Genomic DNA, 22,678 nt, shown 5'->3' on the forward strand with positions numbered 1-22,678 from the left:
AATATTAATCAATCACCAGAGAAACATTCCATCAAACAATGTACCTTTTCAATCAAAGTTGTTTTTTTTTTGTGTTAAAATGCTTAGCCATGTATGCTTATGTTCTTATGTCATTGAAGAGCCTTTCAGATGACCTACCAGGACAAATGAAGGTTGAATAAATCATTAAAAGAGGGACCAGAAGCTAGACCCCTCCTATTTTTCCTCAGATCTCCTCCCTCTGAAACAGGTGAACTCTTGGGCTATAAAAGTTGAACCTGGTCGGATCAGTCAGGGAACTTTGATGTGCCTCCAGACCAAGTTACCAGAGGACTGAAAAAGGGGGAATTATCATTTACCGCCGAACTTTGGATAACAAGCACGACCCAGGAAAATGGGGCTTGGAGTGAGTGGACTATGGATTTTCTAGTTGCATTAGTTGATTTCACCATATTTTGTTTGCTTAACAGTGACTTATCTACTACTGCTCTGGATTTTTTGCTGCTCTGGAAGTGGAATTCTTGTGAAAAATGCTTTCTGATTTGCGGCTGTGTGTAAGTTCTCATCACTGTATTTTATTTCTTCCAGACGGGTAATGACAAATACAAGCTGGCAGCAACCTCTGAAGATGGAGACAAAAAGAAGAAAAAAGGGAAAAAGGGGGAGAAAGATATGGATGACCTTAAGAAGGAAGTCGATATAGTAAGTAATCTCTATATCAGAATGTAAAATGCACAGTATGTACAAATGACATTGTAATAGTAGTAATTTCCCTAATAAATTAATTACATTATTTATATTTTTAATTCTTACCAAAGACTCTCTCAAATAGAGCTTACATAGACCACAATACACTGAAAAAAGAATCAGCTTAAAGCTCACTTGAGAACCATTTCTTGCTGTGTTCTGGGACGCAAAAATTAAAATATTTGGTGCCAATGATGAAACGCTCACAAAAATGTTTACATTAAGTAAGTGAAACAGCACTGTGATGCCACCTTGCTGCATTTGTATGAGGAATTCAATCTGTTCGATTTGCTGTCCTTCAGGATGACCACAAGTTGACCTTGGATGAGCTTCATCGCAAGTATGGAACAGATCTTACCAGGGTATGCATTGGGTTGTCAGTCTCCTTGTCTTTAATGAATAGCTAGCTGGTTGACTAGCTGTTTAATTAGTTATTTTCAAATAAATATGTGTATGAAATAATGTGTAATATTATAATTGAAAATTTGTAAAAACAACAAGAGCAGTTTCCCTTTTACAACAAAGAAATATATCTCCTGTAAGTAAATAAACCACACTGACCAATAGTGGCCAGGAGTACGGGAATACAACTTGCAGTGTTCCCTAGGGCAGATTAATCAGTCAGGGTTCATCTCCCTCTCTCGCTCAGCAGCAGTTACTGTCAGTCAGGTGCCTATGTAGATGCATGTAGAGTTGACAGTGAATAGCACTATCCCCCAAAGCATGTTACGTCACTTGATCGCAGCATGGAAAAATGAATGATTGCCTCACGTGTGATAGAGCTGATGTGCATGAGCTTCATTCACCTCACCTGCTGTAGAAAATCACCAGTGACTGAGCAGTCTAAACCTGGGGCAAGAGAGAAAAAAGAATAAACAAAGAAAAAGGAAAGAAAAATTGAACTGAAAAAAATGATGAAGAATAGTTATGTAATGTTACACATTTTTATATAGATAGATAGATAGATAGATAGATAGATAGATAGATAGATAGATAGATAGATAGATATGTATGTGTGTGTGTGTGTGTGTGTGTGTGTGTGTGTGTGTATCAAAATATGTAGTGTTGGTAAAAAGACACACCTACTCATTCAAGGGTTTTTCTTTATTTTTACTATTTTCTACACTGTGCTATGTTTACACTTTTTTGCTTACTACATAATTCCATATATGTTATTTCATAGCTTTGATGTAGAAAATAAAAATAATAAAAGTAATAAAAGAAAAACCATTCAATTAGAAGGTGGGTCCAAACTTTTGACTGGTGTATATATATATATATATATATATATATATAGTTCATTCAATAATACCTCTGCCATTTTATAATATAATCAATATAAGTACAAATTTGATCAACTGATTGATCCCTCCTTCTTCCAGGGTCTGTCCTCATCTCGTGCAAAGGAGGTCCTGGCTCGTGATGGACCCAATGCTCTGACCCCTCCTCCAACGACCCCTGAATGGGTCAAGTTCTGCAGACAGCTCTTTGGTGGATTCTCCACACTGCTGTGGATTGGAGCCATCCTTTGTTTCCTGGCTTATGGAATTCAGGCTGCCTCAGAAGATGAACCAGCAAATGACAACGTGAGAAGAAAGTCCTTGAATTGTGGGTTTGTGTCACAGGTTGACAGGACAAGAATGATGATCTCTCAATTTCTTTTGTGTTGTCTCACACAGTTGTACCTTGGTATTGTGCTATCTGCTGTTGTGATGATCACTGGGTGCTTCTCATACTATCAAGAGGCTAAGAGTTCAAAGATCATGGAGTCCTTCAAGAACTTGGTTCCTCAGGTATGGTCATGGAAAGTCTCCTTGAAAGTGCTTTTTTGTTTTTCCATTAAATAAATCAACATCATCAGTTGACATTATACATCTGTAGGATTTATACTTAATTGTACTGATCAATGACATTCTCACAGATGGCAGAAGCTAAACTGAAATATTTTGTAAGCTAAAGCTACTCATTAAAGCTGCTCATTTGCTAAATCTACTCACTAAAGCTACTTTCTAAGCTACTCATTAACTCTGGCAAATTCAAGGAGCCACAGAGTCATATTAGCTGTTACTTTCAGAATTCAAATTATTTTAGACAGGTTAAACAAGAAACAGCAGACTGTTCATCAAGTTGTCTAATTTGACTTGCAGCAAGCCCTTGTTATCCGTGATGGTGAGAAGAAGAGCCTCAATGCTGAAGAAGTGGTAGCTGGAGATCTAGTGGAGGTTAAGGGCGGAGACAGAATTCCTGCTGATCTGCGTATTATTTCTGCACATGGATGCAAGGTGAGACGCCACAGCTTTTTGCTTTATTATAAATGTTAAGATTACTGAATGTTAAGGTTATTATTATCCTTATGCTCATTGCGTTTTTACATTATTAAGACCGACTTCCATTCCTTTCATACAGGTGGACAATTCCTCCCTCACTGGAGAATCTGAGCCCCAGACCCGTAGTCCTGATTTCTCCAATGACAATCCCCTGGAGACCAGGAACATTGCATTCTTTTCCACAAACTGTGTTGAAGGTACTGAGACAAAACATGGGATAAAAGAAACCATAGGAAAGATTCATGATTGAGTTAGAGGATGACTGAAATAAGCATAGAAAAACATCTGAAATGAATGAAATACGTGATTGTCCCACAGGAACTGCTAGAGGAATTGTCATCAACACTGGTGATCGCACTGTCATGGGTCGTATTGCCACCCTTGCCTCAAGCCTTGAGGGAGGAAAAACACCAATTGCTATTGAGATTGAGCATTTCATCCACATCATTACTGGAGTGGCCGTGTTCCTGGGTGTTTCCTTCTTCATCCTCTCTCTCATCCTTGGATATGGTTGGCTTGAGGCTGTCATCTTCCTCATTGGAATCATTGTTGCCAATGTGCCTGAAGGTCTCCTGGCCACTGTCACTGTGAGTTAAATACTTCCTAGACTGCAAGTATTGGCTTGGGCATTTTAAAAAATCAGAAGTTGTTCAGTCCATAATCCAAAGTAAATTTCATTCTTGCATGTCTCCTTCCACAACAGGTATGTTTGACCTTGACTGCCAAGCGTATGGCCAAGAAGAACTGCCTGGTTAAGAATCTTGAAGCTGTGGAGACCCTTGGTTCCACATCCACCATCTGCTCTGACAAGACTGGTACCCTGACACAGAACCGTATGACAGTGGCCCACATGTGGTTTGACAATCAAATCCATGAGGCTGACACAACAGAGAATCAGAGTGGAACCTCTTTTGACAAGAGCTCTGCAACTTGGACTTCCCTTGCTCGAATTGCTGGACTGTGCAACCGAGCTGTCTTCCTTGCTGATCAAGAGAATGTACCTATACTTAAGGTGTGTATTGGATTCATATAAAAAAAACTCTGTTATCACTATTTGGAGCACTTCTCAGGTGGAATGTTTACAATAAATAAAAGTTAAAAGTCCAGGACTTAGAAAAAAAAGCAAAAGATGAACATGTCCTCATGCAATTTTTTGTATCAAGAATTATATTTTTCCATCTTGCACAGAGGGAAACAGCTGGTGATGCTTCAGAGTCTGCCCTGCTTAAGTGTATTGAGCTCTGCTGTGGTTCAGTGAAGGGCTTGAGAGAAACATACCCAAAGATTGCTGAGATCCCTTTCAACTCAACCAACAAATACCAGGTACTTATTCTGGTCTAAAGATTGGTCATTGGGAATCAAAAAGCATGAAAGAAACTAGTTGTCGTAATAACATAAGATTTGTCCTCCTCTAGCTTTCTATCCACAAGAACGCCTCCGCCTCAGAGACCAAGCACTTGCTGGTGATGAAAGGAGCCCCAGAGAGAATCCTGGATCGATGCTCAACCATTTTGATCCAGGGAAAAGAGCAGACCTTGGATGATGAGTTGAAAGATGCATTCCAGAATGCCTATGTAGAACTTGGAGGACTTGGTGAAAGAGTACTTGGTAAGCCACAACGTGAAGCCTGTCTTGTTCTATTTTTCCATTCTCAGAACTCTGGAATTCTGGTGATGGAACATGCCTAAACTTTACCAGATTTATCATTTTCAAATGCTATGGTCATGCTCGACAGGTTTCTGCCATTTCAACCTTCCGGATGACCAGTTTCCCGAGGGTTTTCAGTTTGATACTGACGAGGTTAATTTCCCCACTGAGAATCTCTGCTTTGTCGGCCTCATGTCTATGATTGATCCTCCTCGTGCTGCTGTGCCTGATGCCGTGGGCAAGTGCAGAAGCGCTGGAATTAAGGTAAAGCCATTTTATACATCACTCAAACATTTCACACAACAGTGTAATCAGCCCAAATTTATATTTGCAAATACAATGCCATAAACTATTGTGTAATCAGGTACTCAGATTTCACTGTTCACTTCAAGGTCATCATGGTTACTGGTGACCATCCTATCACAGCCAAGGCCATCGCCAAGGGTGTGGGTATCATTTCTGAGGGCAATGAGACTGTGGAAGACATTGCTGCTCGCTTGAACATTCCTGTTGGTGAAGTGAACCCCAGGTAAACTTGATGTGAATATATAAGCAGAAAATTGCCTCATAACTTAAGATACTTGGAGCCAACAAGTGCATGTTATTAAGAGATTTAATCATTCTTGTTGTGACAATTATGTGGCAGAGATGCTAAAGCCTGTGTAGTCCATGGTGGGGAGTTGAAGGATATGACCTCAGAGCAGCTTGATGACATCCTGAAACACCACACTGAGATTGTATTTGCTAGAACTTCCCCTCAACAGAAGCTGATCATTGTCGAAGGATGCCAACGACAGGTATTTTGAAACGGCATCTGTAAGTGCTCAGGCTGGCAGTTGTGCTGTAGTATTTCAAACTCTGTATAGTAAAAATGGCTCTTTTTTTGTAGGGCGCCATTGTGGCTGTGACTGGTGATGGTGTCAATGATTCTCCTGCTCTGAAGAAGGCTGACATCGGTGTAGCTATGGGTATTGCTGGATCTGATGTCTCCAAGCAGGCTGCTGATATGATTCTTCTGGATGACAACTTTGCCTCCATTGTTACTGGTGTGGAAGAAGGTACTGAATTGCTCTACAACTGATACTAATTAAAAGTAATTTCTATTAAGTGCAAACTTACTTCATTGAAAATAATAATCTACTCTGCTCTAGGTCGTCTGATCTTTGACAACTTGAAGAAATCTATTGCCTACACCCTGACCAGTAACATTCCAGAGATTTCACCTTTCCTCCTCTTCATCATCGCCAACATTCCTCTACCTCTGGGCACAGTCACCATCCTTTGTATTGATCTGGGCACTGACATGGTAGGATCAAAGATATCCTTTCATCAAAATTACTAGAAAGACAAGGATGTACAAGGATAACGACCGAATACTAATTCTATTGCTAATACACCAGGTTCCTGCTATCTCCTTGGCTTATGAAGCTGCTGAGAGTGACATCATGAAGAGACAGCCAAGAAATCCCAAATTAGACAAGCTGGTGAATGAAAGGCTAATTAGTGTGGCCTATGGTCAAATTGGTAAGAGCATACATTTAGTTAACTGAAAGTCTTTTTAGTTCATATAAGCATTCGCCTTGTACTTTCAAACGCCTTTATTTAGGATTTTGTTTGATCAAAAAATCTGATGCCTTTGATCTCCATTTCAGGAATGATGCAAGCCACAGCAGGATTCTTCACATACTTTGTGATTCTTGCTGAGAATGGTTTTCTACCATCAGACTTGATAGGACTTCGGGTCAGTTGGGATGACAAGTATCTCAATGACCTGGAGGACAGCTATGGTCAGCAGTGGGTATGTAGGGAAAAAGAAGTTCATTGAAAATTGACAACATGTTCAAAAACTGAACTGAATGTCTCTCTAAACTGCCGTTCTCTCTCTCTAATTGTCTATTTCAGACATATGAAAGCAGAAAGATTATAGAGTACACATGCCATACTTCGTTCTTTGCCAGTATTGTGATTGTACAGTGGGCTGACTTGATCATCTGTAAGACCAGGAGGAACTCTATCCTACATCAAGGAATGAAGTATGTAAACATAAAGCCACCAGAGAAACTTAATACAGATTAATTTCTTTCTGCTGTCATGCCTTAATAACAAAACCTAGCTTATTACTTCATAACCAGACACCACATGCAGTGTCATCATGTTTGTCTGATCTATAAACTCATCACAATACAAATTAGTTAGGAATAAATATTTACATAGAGGGAGCTGGTCATCATTGTCCCTATTCTACCCTCTCTACACAGGAACAAAATCCTTATATTTGGACTGTTTGAGGAGACAGCTCTGGCTGCTTTCCTGTCCTACTGTCCAGGCATGGATGTAGCTCTCAGAATGTTTCCACTCAAGTAAGTTAATTCAAGGTTCAATGATTGATTCTAGTCTTAAAAATTAAGTCAGTTTTAAATGGTTGTGTTCAAAGTTAACTGAAATATTAAATAGCATACCAGAAATCCACCATTTCAACACATTTACATGTATTTGAAGCACTATCAAAGCAAGTTTTTGTTCTCCCTTTGTTTTTTAGGCCTTGCTGGTGGTTCTGTGCATTCCCTTACTCACTCCTAATCTTCCTCTATGATGAGGCAAGAAGATATATCCTCCGGCGCAACCCTGGAGGTAAGACTGGAAATGGCATATGGCTGCCGTTAGCCAATGTTGACCACTTCCTTGGTGTGGGTGTTTTGTTATAATTATGATAATGGGCATGTAAATTTAAACTCACAGCTGTGTTTTGAAATGAAACATTGCATGTGCAGAATAACTATTATGATTTGGTCATTGTTCTACACACCTTAGAGTGTTTATGTATTCTTATTTCAGGCTGGGTGGAAAAGGAGACATATTATTAGAGACGAACGAACCAGCTTCTGCCAACACATACATGGACACAACACTCAGCTGGGCATCTCTCGGGATGACGCGTTTTCTATTGTATTTATGAATTTAAGTGCACCATGGCAGCTGATATGGGGCTTTGTGTGTTTTGAAGAATTTAAAATAAAAAATGAATAAATAAAACATCTTGTACTTTTTGTATTTTGTCCTGAATATGGATAAAATGCCAAATAACCATACTGGCCAGTGAACAAACACAGCAATGACGGTACACAATGTCCTAATATAGGCCTAATACATTTAGCAGTGACATTTCTGCTTTCAAGTTCACATTGTTAACATGTTCTAAGTTTCACAACAAGCCAGTCCTGTCACCTGGGAACAGCATTTCACAACAACTATCTGTCTCATTTGTCAAAGAGACAGCCTTCAACACATCTATGCAAATAGTATCCATAAATATTTGTTACACGTGTGAATTGTCTTAGGGATTGTCTTAAGTCTTCAGAGAAATGAGAAACTTACCACTTGATTCAATGGAAAATAACTCCTTTTATTTCCTTTAATTGGAACTAATATACCAGTAAAATCGTGGAACAGGTGCAATGAGTGGCAAACACAAAACTGAGTTAATGTTTAAGACATTAAGGCAAACTCTTGCTGACAGGGTTAGAAAAAAGAAATCAAGCAAACAAACAAAAAATTTAACAGTTGCCTGCAAGCGGATCATAAAAGCATCAGGACTGCAAAGAACAACAGGATGTGTTGGTGCTGTGAAATAAGAAGAGCATTTTGAATTTATGTATGCACACTCCAATTGATATTACTTTGGTAAGGCTTATGTAAAGGTGGATATCCTATTTGTTGTGAAAAATGTTGAAAGTTATGGTGATGTCACTACTTTCTCTTTCATTTGCCAAACACAGAGAACATTCAGAACCTTGCAAATGATGCCCAGAATATTCCATGTGTGAATCGTGTGAGGATCCAGGTGGAAACATAGCTTAAAACTGCTCTTCCAACACAGCAGTAACCCCATGATTTAAACCCAAATTTGCCTCAGCAATCATTCTTTGACAGTGACCATGCCTATACCAATGCAATATATTCAACCGGAAAGAAGTTGAAAATTTCAGGCAGGATTATGAGGAAAACTGATATCTTCATATGAATCTCATGTTTTTGATTGCATCTTGGACCTTTACTTAGCACTTTTGCTTCATTTTCGCTATATCTCTCATTTCATTATATCTCTCATATTAGGCAATATTAGACACTTATTTATCTGGGATGTCTATCAAGGACAAAATCCATCAACCTATGTGCTCAAGTGTTGGACCCTCATGAACAATTAACTATTGTTTCAAATTCTATCAAAGGGGCTCACTTGTAAAGAGATGCATTTGGAACATACAAGGACCCTTCTTTTTATTTTCTGTCATGTACGTGAACGTCAACTGGATTAAAAAAAAAAAAATCATTATCATGATATTCCGGAAGGCTGGTAAGTCCAAGGGTAAATTTAACACTTGTTACTTATGAAAATCTAGCAGGCTTAATGTCCTTAGCCATTTATGACTGTTTACAACTAACAATAATGCAGGCCTTCTAGAATGTTTGGTCATCAACTGTCCAAATAAACAGCCTGATATAAATTGATTTAGGGCTGTACTGAAAAGGAAAAAAAAGGGTTTACACAAAAGTTGAAAAAAAGCAAAGACAAAAGCTGATGCGAACATCTAACAGCAGCAGACAAGAATACAAATCTTTCCTCCAGGGCATTGAGATATTCAGATTTGTGTAGCTTTTTTCAGACACAACAAAAGGTTGGGTTGGAGGGACAGAATGTAATATAAAATTTATATCTGACCTCAACTAAATCTGAGTATCATTCGAGAAAGACCAGATAAGCTGATAGCTTACATAATCATATGATCAGTACCAGTGCAAGTGCTTTGCCTTATGATTGTCTGTGGTGAACACAGGGAACATATTGGGAAACATCATATGACACACTACATGAAACAGACTGAGATTCAAAGAATTATATGAAATATTCAAAGACCAGTTAATTATATGTAGCTTTTGTTTCCTAAAGGATAGGTCAACCAGACAGCCCAGCTGCATCCACTAGGAGGCATACTCTGATGGGGTGGAACATGATAGTTTCCATGGCAACACATTTATAGGCTAGAGCCCACAGCCTGTAAATAAAATTCAAGATATTTTTAGCTCTCCCTTTGAAGATACACTCTCCCACATACACGCAGGTTCAACAGCATGGGTCAGTTTTTATCACTGAAACTCACAGCACCCATACGAATGACAAAGAGCGTTACAAGACACTGGGATGAAGAAGCTGTAATCCTCAATCTGCTGTTTTATAAGTGGTTCACAAAACAGTAAATACATTTCGAAAACCTATTTTGGTTTTATGTAGCTAAGCAAGCTAATCACATGGTGTCTTTTTTTGTTGTTATTAATGACTCTGACAACTGACATATGAGCCCAAAACTGTACGAACAAATATTTGGAGCTTTCATGTGATATGCCCATACCAACTACACTACTTCACTGTTTGTCTGATTTTAAAGTAATCAGTTCCAAGTCAATGCTAATTTACCAAAATATGTTAATCCAGGCTCACAAGTACACAGGAATTTACCGGGAATGAACCTGTAAACCAGAGATGACACGGGCTACGAGAGAGCACTTAATGATATTTTACGCAGAAAGAAAGAAAGAAAGAAAGAAAGAAGTTCTCAGCGCTCAAAGCACTGATTTTATCTCGCTTCTTTATGTCGCGGTAATCATATAATTTTATGTGAAATAAACCTTTGTACTGAGTGTAGTTTAAAGCATCATCTGTGAATACGACTATTTCCCTAGTTGCTGCACAGAATGCAGACATAGGATGCTGATTGTCTTTTTTAAACTTCAGGTACGTGGTAAGTCATGCATGACGTAAAGCATAAAATATAAACACTAAATGTAACACATTTAAAAAAAAAAGCGTAGCATATTGGAGAGACTGATCTCAGGGATGAAATAGCACATTTTAATGTTTGAGATTGGAGATAAACTGTTAGACAAGTGTACCCTTCGTGGAGCTCCTGAGAAAGTGGAAAAGATCTAATGTTCAAACGACTGAATACGATAAAGCCCACCCCCTTCTCTGTGTAACCATGGCAAAGGAGTAGACGTCACACCAAAATTTTCAGATCGCTTATAAGCGTTTGAACCCTAACAGCATCGTAGTTCGAATGCGTGTCCGGGTGGTGTGACACGTGTGGACGACATCCAGGGGTAGCAGAAAGGGAAAATTATTTTAATTCTGGGGCTTTAATTTTCTGTTTTAAAGGAAATTGGGATTGAATCAAGAGGTCTTTTACTCAATACATCAAAATGGGACGCGGGGTAAGAGTATATTCGTGGTATCTGTTTATTAAATTTGCATGAAACATGTAGCCTCGTTATCAGGATTTAAAATAGTTCTGTTGCTTTCGGTTTTAGAAGTCTTGCTCATACAGGTGGCTTTTATAGAAACATCAAAATGTTCGGCGCACAGATGGGGTGACATAGGTTGCCCTCCTTAAATGCCTACGATGTATTTTGACTTCCGCAGTTAGTTAGCTCCTTGTAAGAGTCATATTCTGTGTGAACAAGAAATCGTGCCAATTGTAAGTATAGGTCAGAGAATATTATTTTTATTGTTTCTTGTCGCTTCTTGGTAACAGAGATAGACGTAAGACATTTTAGTCCAACTTTTACTGAACAACCTCTGTTTTAGTTTGAGATTACAAGAATGTCGGAAGCCCGGAAACTTCTCTGAGATGGCTACATTGTAGCCTGGCCTGTTTCTCTTTGCTGAGGGGAAAAGTGGTCTTGTGACTTAACATTTGTGATCTGACTCATATGTTCTGTGAGTAATGTCGAATTGGAACTTTTTAAGATTTAAGCATTCTATGATTTACTTAAGTAATTGATCTCGCAGTGTTCTAATCCAAGGGAGTCTGTGTGTTTTCGAATATTGATGCAACATGTTTCTGAGCGTTCTTTTCAGAAAGAGGAGGTTATGTATTGCATCATCAGAGTTGCCTTATCGCGGTGAAATATGTTCTCTGTCTTCGCCTCCTTAATGCCTGGCACATTCTCATGTCGCATTTAACGCTACATTAAACATGTATACGAAAGATTATTTCACAAAAATCCTTTCAGTCTACCAGAACATGAGTCTCAGGGTCTTTTAACCTAACCTGTAGCAATTGCAGCAGAAGATCAGTAGCGCGGGATACGGTTCATAAGCGACAGGGCGATGTCAAACAAGGAATAAAACCAACCGCTGTAGACATTTAACTTGTTATCTTGAAGTTAAAATCGTTTTTTACTCCCCCAAAATACCATCATAACATAATTACTCCTCATACTTGTAGCTATATAGTGCTATGTTAAGAAATGGTGGTGTCGCGTACTTTAATTTCAGTGTAAAGATTGTTCAAAGAAGTCGAAATCGCTCATTTGTAATTGGATTCTGAGTTGTAAATTATTTTTTTTATTAGGCTTTTTTTAAATTGAGTCATCAGATATTGACATTTAACAGTTTCTCTGCCTCCGATATTCATTGGGTGAGTTCAGTGCATACCCACAGTTTGTACTTGTGACGCTTATCACAATTTTATGTCTGAATGTAAGAGCATCATATAAGAGCAAGACACCACTCCCTGCTGTGAGACGCATAGGATCAGCATGGATCTAAATTATGCATTCCCAGCTGGAGAGCTCTTTGTGGTGCGGAGCAAACTACCATTCACAGATTTCATCTAGTTTTGGTGCATTGAGTGCTGCCTCTTCAATCAATACACCCTCACAGTACAGTACGAATGATACGAGGCAGACACAACATATTTGAGAGCTTGTTGTGTTATGGGAGGAATAGAGGTAGAGAGGAAGGCAAATCCCCACTTGATGCATTGTTACAACTCAAAGCTACCAGCGATCTTCAATGAAAGAAATTTTTGGAACGCATCTTAAACGGTTAAAACATTGCAGAGAGAGAGAGAGACGGCGAGTATTAGGTAAAAGTGAATGAGCGCATTCTAACGAATTGATTCTGTAGAAGAGACCATTAAAATTCTGTCTTTGGGTAAGGTAATCACTGCTTCATATTTATCAGGTGTTGTCCACCACAGCTGTTTTTTCTCATTCCCCTCTAGTGCGTAAGCGGTGCTGAGACGGTCACTCCCATCCAAAGGATTTAACATTCTTTCCACTCAACAGTCACTGCGTGTTAGTGCACCCTTTTGTCACTCGCAATCCCATCTCTGTGACGGAACAGAGAGGCTGACCCCCGACAATGACACTTTGCTCTCATGTAGAGGGGCTGCATTAACTCTTCTCTCCTTTTTTGGCGCCAGACCCGAAGGTGCATTCTTAGAGTTAGAACACGCTTCTCACCCTGTCGTCGCGTCTTCTTCACCTTTCCTGTCGTTTATTTTTCTTTTGGTGGTTGATTGCGGGTTTCACTTTTGCTTGTCCCGTGAGAGTTGCTCTCTGGATGTCCATTTCCTTTCAGATATTTTTTCCCCAGCGGAATAGCGTGAGACTTTTTCCTCAAACCTTTTTTTTTTTTTTTTTTTTGCTCAGCAGAAATGTCTTGTGAATGAAGTTGATCTGCTTGCGCATTTCTCCTCTATTTAATGAGCTATTCCTGAAACAAAAGGAGCAGGGCAGAGCACGTGATTTCAACCATTCAGACATTCAGAGGTGTGGCCCTATTGCCCATGGCAACAGGGCAAAGTCCCAGTATTAGACTGATATGCTTGAGTGAGCAGTCCTGTTTTTTGGCATGCGTGTCAAAAAGTCAGAGTCGTTTTTAGAGTGCTTTGACCCTGTCTGAGTTTACACAGGCTGCTCTGTATCTTAGTATTTTTGAATGGGAGGGTTGTAATTATTTATACAAGGCTTTGCATTCTCTCTTTCTCTCCTCTCTCTCACACTCTCTTGCTCTTTTTTCCGTCTTAGCTCCACCCACAATCTCTTTTTTTTTATTTCTCTCTGTGCTTTTAAAGTTCCACCACCCTAGATAGGTTTTTTGGTATGAACAATTTTCTCTTTCTGATTGCCACAGAAAATACACATCTTTGTTTTATAGATAAATGAATGCTCCTATTTTTAGTGTTTAACTTAACGCATTCCCTTCAGGGGCAGAGGTAGAGGTTTTTTTTGTTTGTTTGTTTGTTTGTTTTCTTTTTAAGGAAGTTATACTCACTAGCAAACAAAAAGTATTGTACTCCATGTGGGGTAAGGCACTGTGTATCTTTGTGAGTTCTCTGAAATTGAATTTCCAGATATACTATCTCAGCATCTGCATGTTTGACTTAGTTATACCAGAACTGTAAATACCCAGATTCCTCTGAGAGAGTTACCAGGAGGCCACACAAGCTTTAGAGAATACTAAAGAAAGATGAGACATGGCAACAAAACACCCACTCATCTTTGAAAAACTAATTTGTGCTGGTTATAGTCATGGTGATGGAGTCTTAATAAATTTATCATGAGCTACATGGGAAACAGGGGGCAGGGACGTGGGTCGTTTCTAATATGAATCACCTAAGCTCAACTCATAAGGAAACTCTAATGTTGCTCTTTCAGATCTCTAGAAGGTTATATGAGTAGGCTGAAGAGCTTCAAAGATCAACCCGCCTCGAAACAACTTTCATTTGTTCAAAGCCATGGGTTCTGAATAAAATATGAGAGCAAATCCACTGTAGGCTTTCTCTCATACCTGTTTATTGTGTTCTTTTTTTTTTCTCCTCCCACTGAATGGGTGGGTCACATTAATTCATGGGCTATGCTTATTATCTATATAAAAGAAAAACCCTTTGTGAGAGGATAAAAGTGCAACACTTAAATGACTTCTTTAGTTCAGCAGCAGACCCACTCATCATACTGTGTTCTTTGCTAAGCAACAGTGAATACAGTACATCATGTTACTTAGAACAGAGTTTAAAGTCAAAGTGAATAGATTTGAAAGCTTGATCTGCTGTCAAGACGTCATAGTTGTGCAAGTGCAAGTAAATATAATCCATAAATAGGCCAAACAGGATGCTTAATATGAGCTCTTGATAGCAAATCAGTGAACTGATTTTCTCTTTTTTCCTGTCTTCATACTGATATCAGTAAAGTTCATCATGTACTGTGTGGGATTAAAGAGCCTTTGTCTTTAGTTACTGAGTGCTTGCTTATGTAACACAAAGGGCATACATTTATTTCACAGAAAGTACACAATAATCCTTTAGATGAAGCACATAGATTTGTGTAAATTACTGACCAGTATGTATGAACAGGCTACATTTAACACATTTTTTTTTTCCTCAAAGAGATTAAAAAAAATCCTGCTTATAGCATGATGATGTAATAATTTGAATTTACTCAAACTGTTTTTGTGAGTTGTATGAATTAAATATTGTGATTGTGTTAGACTAGGAGAATCCTTTTTGCACCTTTAATATGCATCGGCCTATAGATATTTGATTTTGGACAGTACATCAAATTGTGTTTGTTTTATATTGCCACAGGAAGGACGAGACCAATATGAATTGGCGGCAACTTCAGAGCAGGGTGGCAAGAAACCCAAGACTAAAGGCAAGAAGGAAAAGGATAAGGATATGGATGAGCTTAAAAAGGAGGTGGATCTGGTGAGTCACCTCCTTCAATTTGAACAAGACAAGACTACGGTCATCTTTCCTAATAACAGGTCTTTCAAAAACAGATTTCAATGTCATACGATTTTTTTTGTTTGTTTTTTTCTCTTGTTTCCTAGGACGATCACAAACTGACTCTGGATGAGTTGAACCGGAAGTATGGAACAGATCTGACTAGGGTGGGTTACTTGAGCGTGTGAATTTTTAAATGAACAAAACAAAGCATGCTAAAATAAAAATGTTTTGTTCGAGTTTTGAAGAGTCCAAGTGTGTTTTGTGATTGTTGCTTGAATGTTTGAAATTCAGTGCAAAATTTCATTTCTGTATAGTAAGCTGTGGTTACATGATTGTGCTGGCAAATGAAAGACAACACCTGATTATTGTTCACTTATAAGTTCTCTGTTACACTTTAATTTCTCAGGGTTTGTCCACCTCGCGTGCAAAAGAGATCCTGGCCCGTGATGGACCTAACGCTCTGACCCCTCCTCCAACGACCCCTGAATGGGTCAAGTTCTGTAAACAGCTCTTTGGTGGATTCTCCACACTGCTGTGGATTGGAGCCATCCTTTGTTTCCTGGCTTATGGAATTCAGGCTGCCTCAGAGGAGGAACCAGCAAATGATAATGTAAGAGAAGAAAAATCCCCATGGATTTGGTTGTGTTAACTTCAGTCTGAAAGGTTTTATAACATCATCTGTTGTCTCACACAGTTGTACCTGGGTATTGTGTTGTCTGCTGTTGTTATGATCACTGGATGCTTCTCATACTATCAAGAGGCTAAGAGCTCAAAGATCATGGATTCTTTCAAGAATCTTGTCCCTCAGGTATGTGCTATACATGTATATTTTTGTTTTCCCCAAAATGTATGTCTTAGTGATGATTCAGGGTTATTCATACCGTTGCTGTCTTTGATCATCTTAGCAAGCCCTTGTCGTACGTGATGGCGAGAAAATGAGCATCAATGCTGAAGAGGTTGTAGTTGGAGATCTGGTTGAAGTCAAGGGTGGAGACAGAATCCCTGCTGATCTGCGTATTATTTCTGCACACGGATGCAAGGTGAGACATTGACGCCCTGGTCTCAATAGAACATTTCCCAACATGTCATACATTTTCATATTTATGTTTTTTCTAGCTACAATTAAGATCAGCTTCTGTTTCTTCCACTCAGGTGGACAATTCTTCCCTCACTGGAGAATCTGAGCCCCAGACTCGTACCCCTGACTTCTCCAATGAGAACCCACTGGAGACCAGGAATATTGCCTTCTTCTCCACCAATTGTGTTGAAGGTTTGCCACGCTTTTGTGTTGGACCTACTTGAATTATTGTCACCTGTCCTTTTTTTTTCTTAAGACATCTCTTAAGCTAAAAGTATATTTCTGGCTTTTTCTGTACCTTAGGAACTGCAAGAGGTATTGTCATTAACACTGGAGATCGCACTGTAATGGGTCGAATTGCAACCCTTGCCTCTGGTCTTGAGGTTGGTCGTACCCCCATCTCTATTGAGATTGAGCATTTCATTCACATCATCACCGGTGTGGCCGTCTTCCTGGGTGTGAGTTTCTTCATCCTCTCCCTGATCCTTGGATACACCTGGCTTGAAGCTGTCATCTTCCTCATTGGAATTATTGTTGCTAATGTGCCAGAGGGTCTGTTGGCTACCGTAACTGTAAGTACAACATTCAAGGACATATTTTTTCTCATTGTTAAAGCACTGAGGACACCAGACCACATTATTTTGGTCTTTTTTCTGTTCTTTCTGTTCTGTTCTTTCTGGGTTGTTTTTTTTTTTTTTTGGTCTGTTAATTGTCTGTGATTGCGTTTCCAGGTGTGTTTGACCCTCACTGCCAAACGTATGGCCAAGAAGAATTGTCTAGTAAAAAATCTTGAAGCTGTGGAAACTCTGGGCTCAACATCCACCATCTGCTCTGATAAGACTGGCACCCTGACACAGAACCGTATGACAGTGGCCCACATGTGGTTTGATAACCAAATCCATGAAGCCGACACCACAGAGAATCAGAGTGGAACCTCTTTTGACAGAAGCTCTGCAACTTGGGCTGCCCTTGCTCGTATCGCTGGTCTGTGCAATCGTGCTGTCTTCCTTGCCGATCAGGACAGTGTTCCAATCCTCAAGGTGAGATACCATGTCTATCTGCATACAATATCTATAATATAATAATACAATATCTGCGTGTTACATAAAACATTTTTTTTAAAAATATAAACCACCAAGAGAAAAGTAGCAAAGAAGTCTTTGTACAGCTCAAAGTTGTATAATGAAAATGTGCCTGAAAAGCACATTGTAAGAGGCTTGTTTTTCATTTTGTAACGTCTACCTACAAGTTGTTTACCACTTAGTCGGGCTTGTTTTTCAGCTCTTGCTCCGGCATAATTTCTGTTCATGCCCTTGGGGAGCTTTTGTGCCCTCTGGTCTCTTGAGCCTCAAACTGGCACATACAGTTTCCTTGTAAACACCACTTAATTTCACCCCCTTTGCTTGTTACTGTTCACAGCTTTTGGATTATTCGTCTTAGATGACCCATAGCTTTCTGGCTTAATTTCAAAATTAACACAACATTTTTTTCTATTTTATATCCCCACATTCTTTTTTTTTTAATCACACAGTTCTGTAATTAACCAACTGGTTTTACACCCCTGGAGTCTTGTCTGGCAAACTAATGATGAAATAAAATACTCGCTCTTTGGAATGTACAAACCATTCAAAACAGGAAATTTGAACATCTTATTTTCTTTTATGGCTGTACAGTTCATTTTGTAGATGACTGTTTAAAATGCATTTCTGGCCTTTTCATTGTGAGCCTATTTTTGCTTTGTAGAGAGATGTGGCAGGGGATGCCTCCGAGTCTGCTCTTCTGAAATGCATTGAACTGTGTTGTGGCTCTGTCAAAGACATGAGAGAAAAATACACAAAGATTGCTGAAATTCCCTTTAATTCCACAAACAAGTATCAGGTATGTGAAACCACCCTACTTATAGTGAAACAGAAATAAGCAGTTTTTTCCTGAAAACATCAAATTCACAGTTTGTTCCTGGACTTTCTTCCTATTAGCTGTCCATCCACAAAAATCCCAATGATTCTGAAACTAAGCACTTGCTGGTGATGAAAGGAGCCCCAGAGAGAATCCTGGACCGTTGCTCCACCATTTTGATTCAAGGAAAGGAGCAGCCCCTGGATGACGAGATGAAAGATGCTTTCCAGAACGCCTATCTGGAACTGGGTGGCCTGGGAGAGAGAGTGCTGGGTAGGATTATCCCACTGAATTCTTTTTGCTAATTCTTAGTCTTAATTTGTAAACTGTTTCATTTGGCGGAGAATGCGGTAATGGCTGGAAGAATTAAGCATTTATTTGGTTTTCCCAGAGCTCTTGGCCCAACATTTGGATTAAACAGTTTTGACAGTCTTCTTCTTGTTTGACGGAAATTGTTTATGATACTCCAGGTTTCTGTCACTTCAACCTTCCTGATGACCAGTTTCCTGAGGGTTTTGAGTTTGATACAGATGAAGTAAACTTCCCTACTCAGAACCTCTGCTTTGTTGGCCTCATGTCCATGATTGATCCTCCTCGTGCTGCTGTACCAGATGCAGTTGGCAAATGCAGAAGTGCTGGAATCAAGGTAATGAAAATGATCTTGCACATCCTTCCAATTTTGACTTATGTCTGGTAATCATCACTTGTGGAGCTCAACATGTCTGCCTTTTCTTCCAGGTTATCATGGTTACTGGTGATCATCCAATCACAGCCAAGGCCATTGCTAAAGGTGTTGGCATCATCTCTGAGGGAAATGAGACAGTTGAAGATATTGCTGCTCGCCTTAACATTCCAATTAATGAGGTCAATCCAAGGTGATATATCCTTATGGACTTTGTTACTGGCCTTTAGTCGTGGTCTCTTTCAGTTGGATATTATGTATTTATGTATGTGCTGGTGTCTGAGGTAATGAAATTCTTCATGATGATGTCACTCCAGAGATGCCAAGGCTTGTGTAATTCACGGTGGAGTCCTGAAGGACTTGACCTCTGAGCAGCTAGATGACGTCTTGAAGCACCACACTGAGATTGTGTTCGCCAGAACATCCCCTCAGCAGAAGCTGATCATTGTGGAAGGCTGCCAGCGTCAGGTAACGTACAACAATTTATTGAAACGGACTGAGTCTCTGATTGAAGGGGAAAAAAAGAGCCCAGTAAACAAAAACGTCTTGATTTTACCCACAGGGTGCCATTGTGGCGGTGACAGGAGATGGTGTCAATGATTCTCCTGCTCTCAAGAAGGCAGACATCGGGGTAGCTATGGGTATAGCTGGATCTGATGTCTCTAAGCAGGCTGCTGATATGATCCTTCTGGATGATAATTTTGCTTCCATTGTTACTGGAGTGGAAGAAGGTAGTTAATGGCTATGAAATCGTAAAAAAAGAGAAATCTTTTAAGCCAGTACTGGATGACCTTTTTCACTGGAGAAATTTTATTTTTGTAGGTCGTCTGATCTTTGACAACCTGAAGAAATCAATTGCCTACACACTGACCAGTAATATTCCAGAGATCACGCCCTTCCTCCTCTTCATCATCGCCAACATTCCTCTACCTCTGGGCACAGTCACCATCCTCTGTATTGACCTGGGCACTGACATGGTAAGCACAGTTCCCTTTAACAAAATTTAATAAGTGGACTCTTAATCAGCTTTCTAAACCCTGACTTTTTTTTTTTCCTCAAGGTCCCTGCTATATCCTTGGCCTATGAGGCAGCTGAGAGCGACATCATGAAAAGACAACCCAGAAATCCCAAGACAGATAAACTGGTGAACGAGAGGCTAATTAGTATAGCCTACGGCCAGATTGGTAAGAGCTCCTGAAATCTTGTTTTTCAGATATAACAAATATTTTGTTTTTCCCCACTGCCACACACAGAGTTGATACTTTGAACTCAAAAATCTTTTTTTTTAAATGATGTTTTCATGTTTTCTGATTTGCATGAATTACATTTTGCAGAGAAAGAATAGCAGTTTTTTAACTTATTTTTTTCTGTATATAAAATCCAGGTCATGCAAAACAGTTTTAGCAGTGATATGTATTCTTCACACACACACAGGTATGATTCAGGCGCTAGCTGGGTTTTTCACGTACTTCGTCATCATGGCTGAGAATGGCTTCCTGCCATCTAAACTGCTGGGTATCCGTGTGAAATGGGACGACAAATATATCAATGATCTTGAGGATAGCTATGGTCAGCAGTGGGTGAGTGCGTACATTTAATTTCTTTCCAGGAAAGTTGAGGGTTAAATCTGCTGAGATTTTTAACCATTATATCTGTTTTTGTGACCTATTTACCCAGACATATGAGCAGAGGAAGATTGTGGAATTCACTTGCCACACTGCATTCTTCACCAGTATTGTGATTGTGCAGTGGGCTGATTTGATTATCTGTAAGACCAGGAGGAACTCAGTCTTCCAACAAGGAATGAAGTAAGCAGGGTTTCCATAAATTGTAACTGAAAGCTCAAAGAATCTCTTAAGTTGCTCTCTTTGAATTGACGCTACGTAATATCTGTCTGAAACAGGAACAAAATCCTCATTTTTGGACTGTTTGAGGAGACTGCTCTGGCTGCCTTCCTGTCCTACTGCCCAGGCATGGATGTAGCCCTTAGAATGTACCCTCTCAAGTACGTCATATTATGTTTTCAAATCTATCTTGTTCATTACAAGATATGTTTATGGCAATGTTCCCTCATCCAATTGCAAGTTTAACCATATATTTCATCATATTATTTGAAAAAAATGGTTTTAATTTTTTGATGTGTCTCCAATTCTAGGATAAACTGGTGGTTCTGTGCTTTCCCCTACTCACTCCTCATCTTTATTTATGATGAAATCCGAAAGCTTATCATTCGACGCAGCCCAGGAGGTAGGAGAACATTAGTCATGAATTACTCAGATTTTTATTTACTTGCTTAATTATTGCTGCATTTTTAACTTAGCCTTGAAAGTTTGTTCTGGTTAGATTTTTATCTTGGCTAAGTGTGTAGGTATGATCTCTGAAAAGCTGCTTTTTTTCACTTCTGTTTTAGGATGGGTGGAGCGAGAGACCTACTACTAAAGCGTTCAGTCTGCATCACACAAATTTCTTTGCATGGTTGTCTTGCTGCTCGGAAAAAGTTAACCTCAGTAATTTGGATGTTTTTATATAGGGAATGCTTGATACAAACACTGAGATCGTGAACCAAGACATTGCGTGCCTTGTTTCTGAAGCCGGACCAATTTTATACATGTTTTTAAAAGTGTAATTTAAATAAACTTCAGTCAGGTCCCATATTTTGTGTCATTTTCATTTTGTCATGTATTTAGCTTTGATTCTGGTTTCCTTTCGTTTGACCCATGCTTAGTAGTTTGAGACCTGAGTGCATGATGAGAATGCTTTTGTTCCTTGTCCAGCACTCTTGAGTAATTCATCTTATTACGGAGCAGAGAGTTTTGTTCAGATGTCAAGTTTAACTGACAAATTCTTTTATTAGATGGTAGGACAAAAGTAAGCAAATCTGAACGCGGGTTCACATGTTTGCAGTTTATTTTCTAAGAGGGAAGGCGGGGGCGGGGGGGTTTGCTTTTTAATCTAGTGGAAGAAGCCTTGCAGTGCGGGGCCAGGCGCATTATTAACAGGTATGGAATGTCTAATCCATTTTCCCATGCCTGGAGGAGTGAGCCTAACTCCATGCTTCTTCTCCACCCACTCTGAACAAGCTCCTACACAGCTGAAATTCAACATTGCTAAACCTCTCACCTGCAATATCGCTACAGCATAGATAAGGCCAGAGACCAACAATAGAGGTCAGTACTGTATGTCTGATAACATGAGATAAAAATGTTACATTTCAAGATCTGGTTTTTGGAGACAGCTTGTATTTCTTGTGATTTTTAAAATGATTGCATTTTCAGCAAGCAAGAAAAAGAAGTGTATCTGGATCGCAATGCTATATGTTAAATGTTTTCGTACTGCTGAGTCTGTTTTGGTGTACATAGCTCTCCTTAAGTGGTTTGTCATTGGCTTACTTGACAGGAGCTAGTTTGTCTGGACTGCTCTTTGCGTCTCCTTGAAACACCTCCTGTTTTCACTCAGGTCTGATTTGGCTAACTTTATTTTAAAAGAAAAATGAGACCATGAGTTAAGAGCTCCATTTCCCTCTGGTGCCTATCAGTTCCTAGGAGGTTCGGCAAGGTGCCAGAATCCAGGGCAAATGGGCACAGAAGGGAGTATGCAGCCAAAACAGTGCCATGGAAGCCTCATTTGCACAGAGGAATCGCATAGTGCAGCAACAATGGCTTTCAGTATGAGACAACTCAATCTCCATTAATCTTTTTCTTTTTTTTTTCTTTCTTTTTTTTTTTTTTTTAAATAACTCTTATTTTTGATCCCA

At 39.3% G+C, this 22,678-nt stretch overlaps 2 protein-coding genes across 2 annotated transcripts; both read left to right on the forward strand.

The window, feature by feature from the left end:
* The first annotated feature begins 280 nt into the window (after window positions 1–280).
* LOC115817548 (sodium/potassium-transporting ATPase subunit alpha-1) lies at window positions 281–7,723 on the forward strand. Its single transcript, XM_030780872.1, has 22 exons — window positions 281–385; window positions 568–681; window positions 1,029–1,088; window positions 2,109–2,312; window positions 2,406–2,519; window positions 2,874–3,008; window positions 3,133–3,250; window positions 3,372–3,640; window positions 3,757–4,065; window positions 4,242–4,376; window positions 4,469–4,661; window positions 4,789–4,964; window positions 5,093–5,229; window positions 5,347–5,497; window positions 5,590–5,758; window positions 5,852–6,006; window positions 6,101–6,224; window positions 6,353–6,498; window positions 6,603–6,733; window positions 6,959–7,060; window positions 7,240–7,331; window positions 7,536–7,723. The coding sequence occupies exons 1-22, from the start codon at window positions 374–376 to the stop codon at window positions 7,562–7,564; spliced, it is 3,075 nt and encodes a 1,024-aa protein (XP_030636732.1). The 5' UTR covers window positions 281–373; the 3' UTR covers window positions 7,565–7,723.
* A 3,105-nt stretch (window positions 7,724–10,828) lies between these two features.
* LOC115817547 (sodium/potassium-transporting ATPase subunit alpha-1) lies at window positions 10,829–21,578 on the forward strand. The gene is made up of 22 exons (XM_030780871.1): window positions 10,829–10,967; window positions 15,128–15,247; window positions 15,373–15,432; window positions 15,675–15,878; window positions 15,963–16,076; window positions 16,174–16,308; window positions 16,421–16,538; window positions 16,650–16,918; window positions 17,078–17,386; window positions 18,090–18,224; window positions 18,323–18,515; window positions 18,713–18,888; window positions 18,981–19,117; window positions 19,242–19,392; window positions 19,487–19,655; window positions 19,747–19,901; window positions 19,985–20,108; window positions 20,359–20,504; window positions 20,602–20,732; window positions 20,828–20,929; window positions 21,080–21,171; window positions 21,335–21,578. The coding sequence occupies exons 1-22, from the start codon at window positions 10,956–10,958 to the stop codon at window positions 21,361–21,363; spliced, it is 3,081 nt and encodes a 1,026-aa protein (XP_030636731.1). The 5' UTR covers window positions 10,829–10,955; the 3' UTR covers window positions 21,364–21,578.
* The last annotated feature ends 1,100 nt before the right edge of the window (window positions 21,579–22,678 follow it).

Source organism: Chanos chanos, chromosome 7 (genome assembly GCF_902362185.1).
Source record: "Chanos chanos chromosome 7, fChaCha1.1, whole genome shotgun sequence".
Lineage (NCBI taxonomy): Eukaryota > Metazoa > Chordata > Actinopteri > Gonorynchiformes > Chanidae > Chanos > Chanos chanos.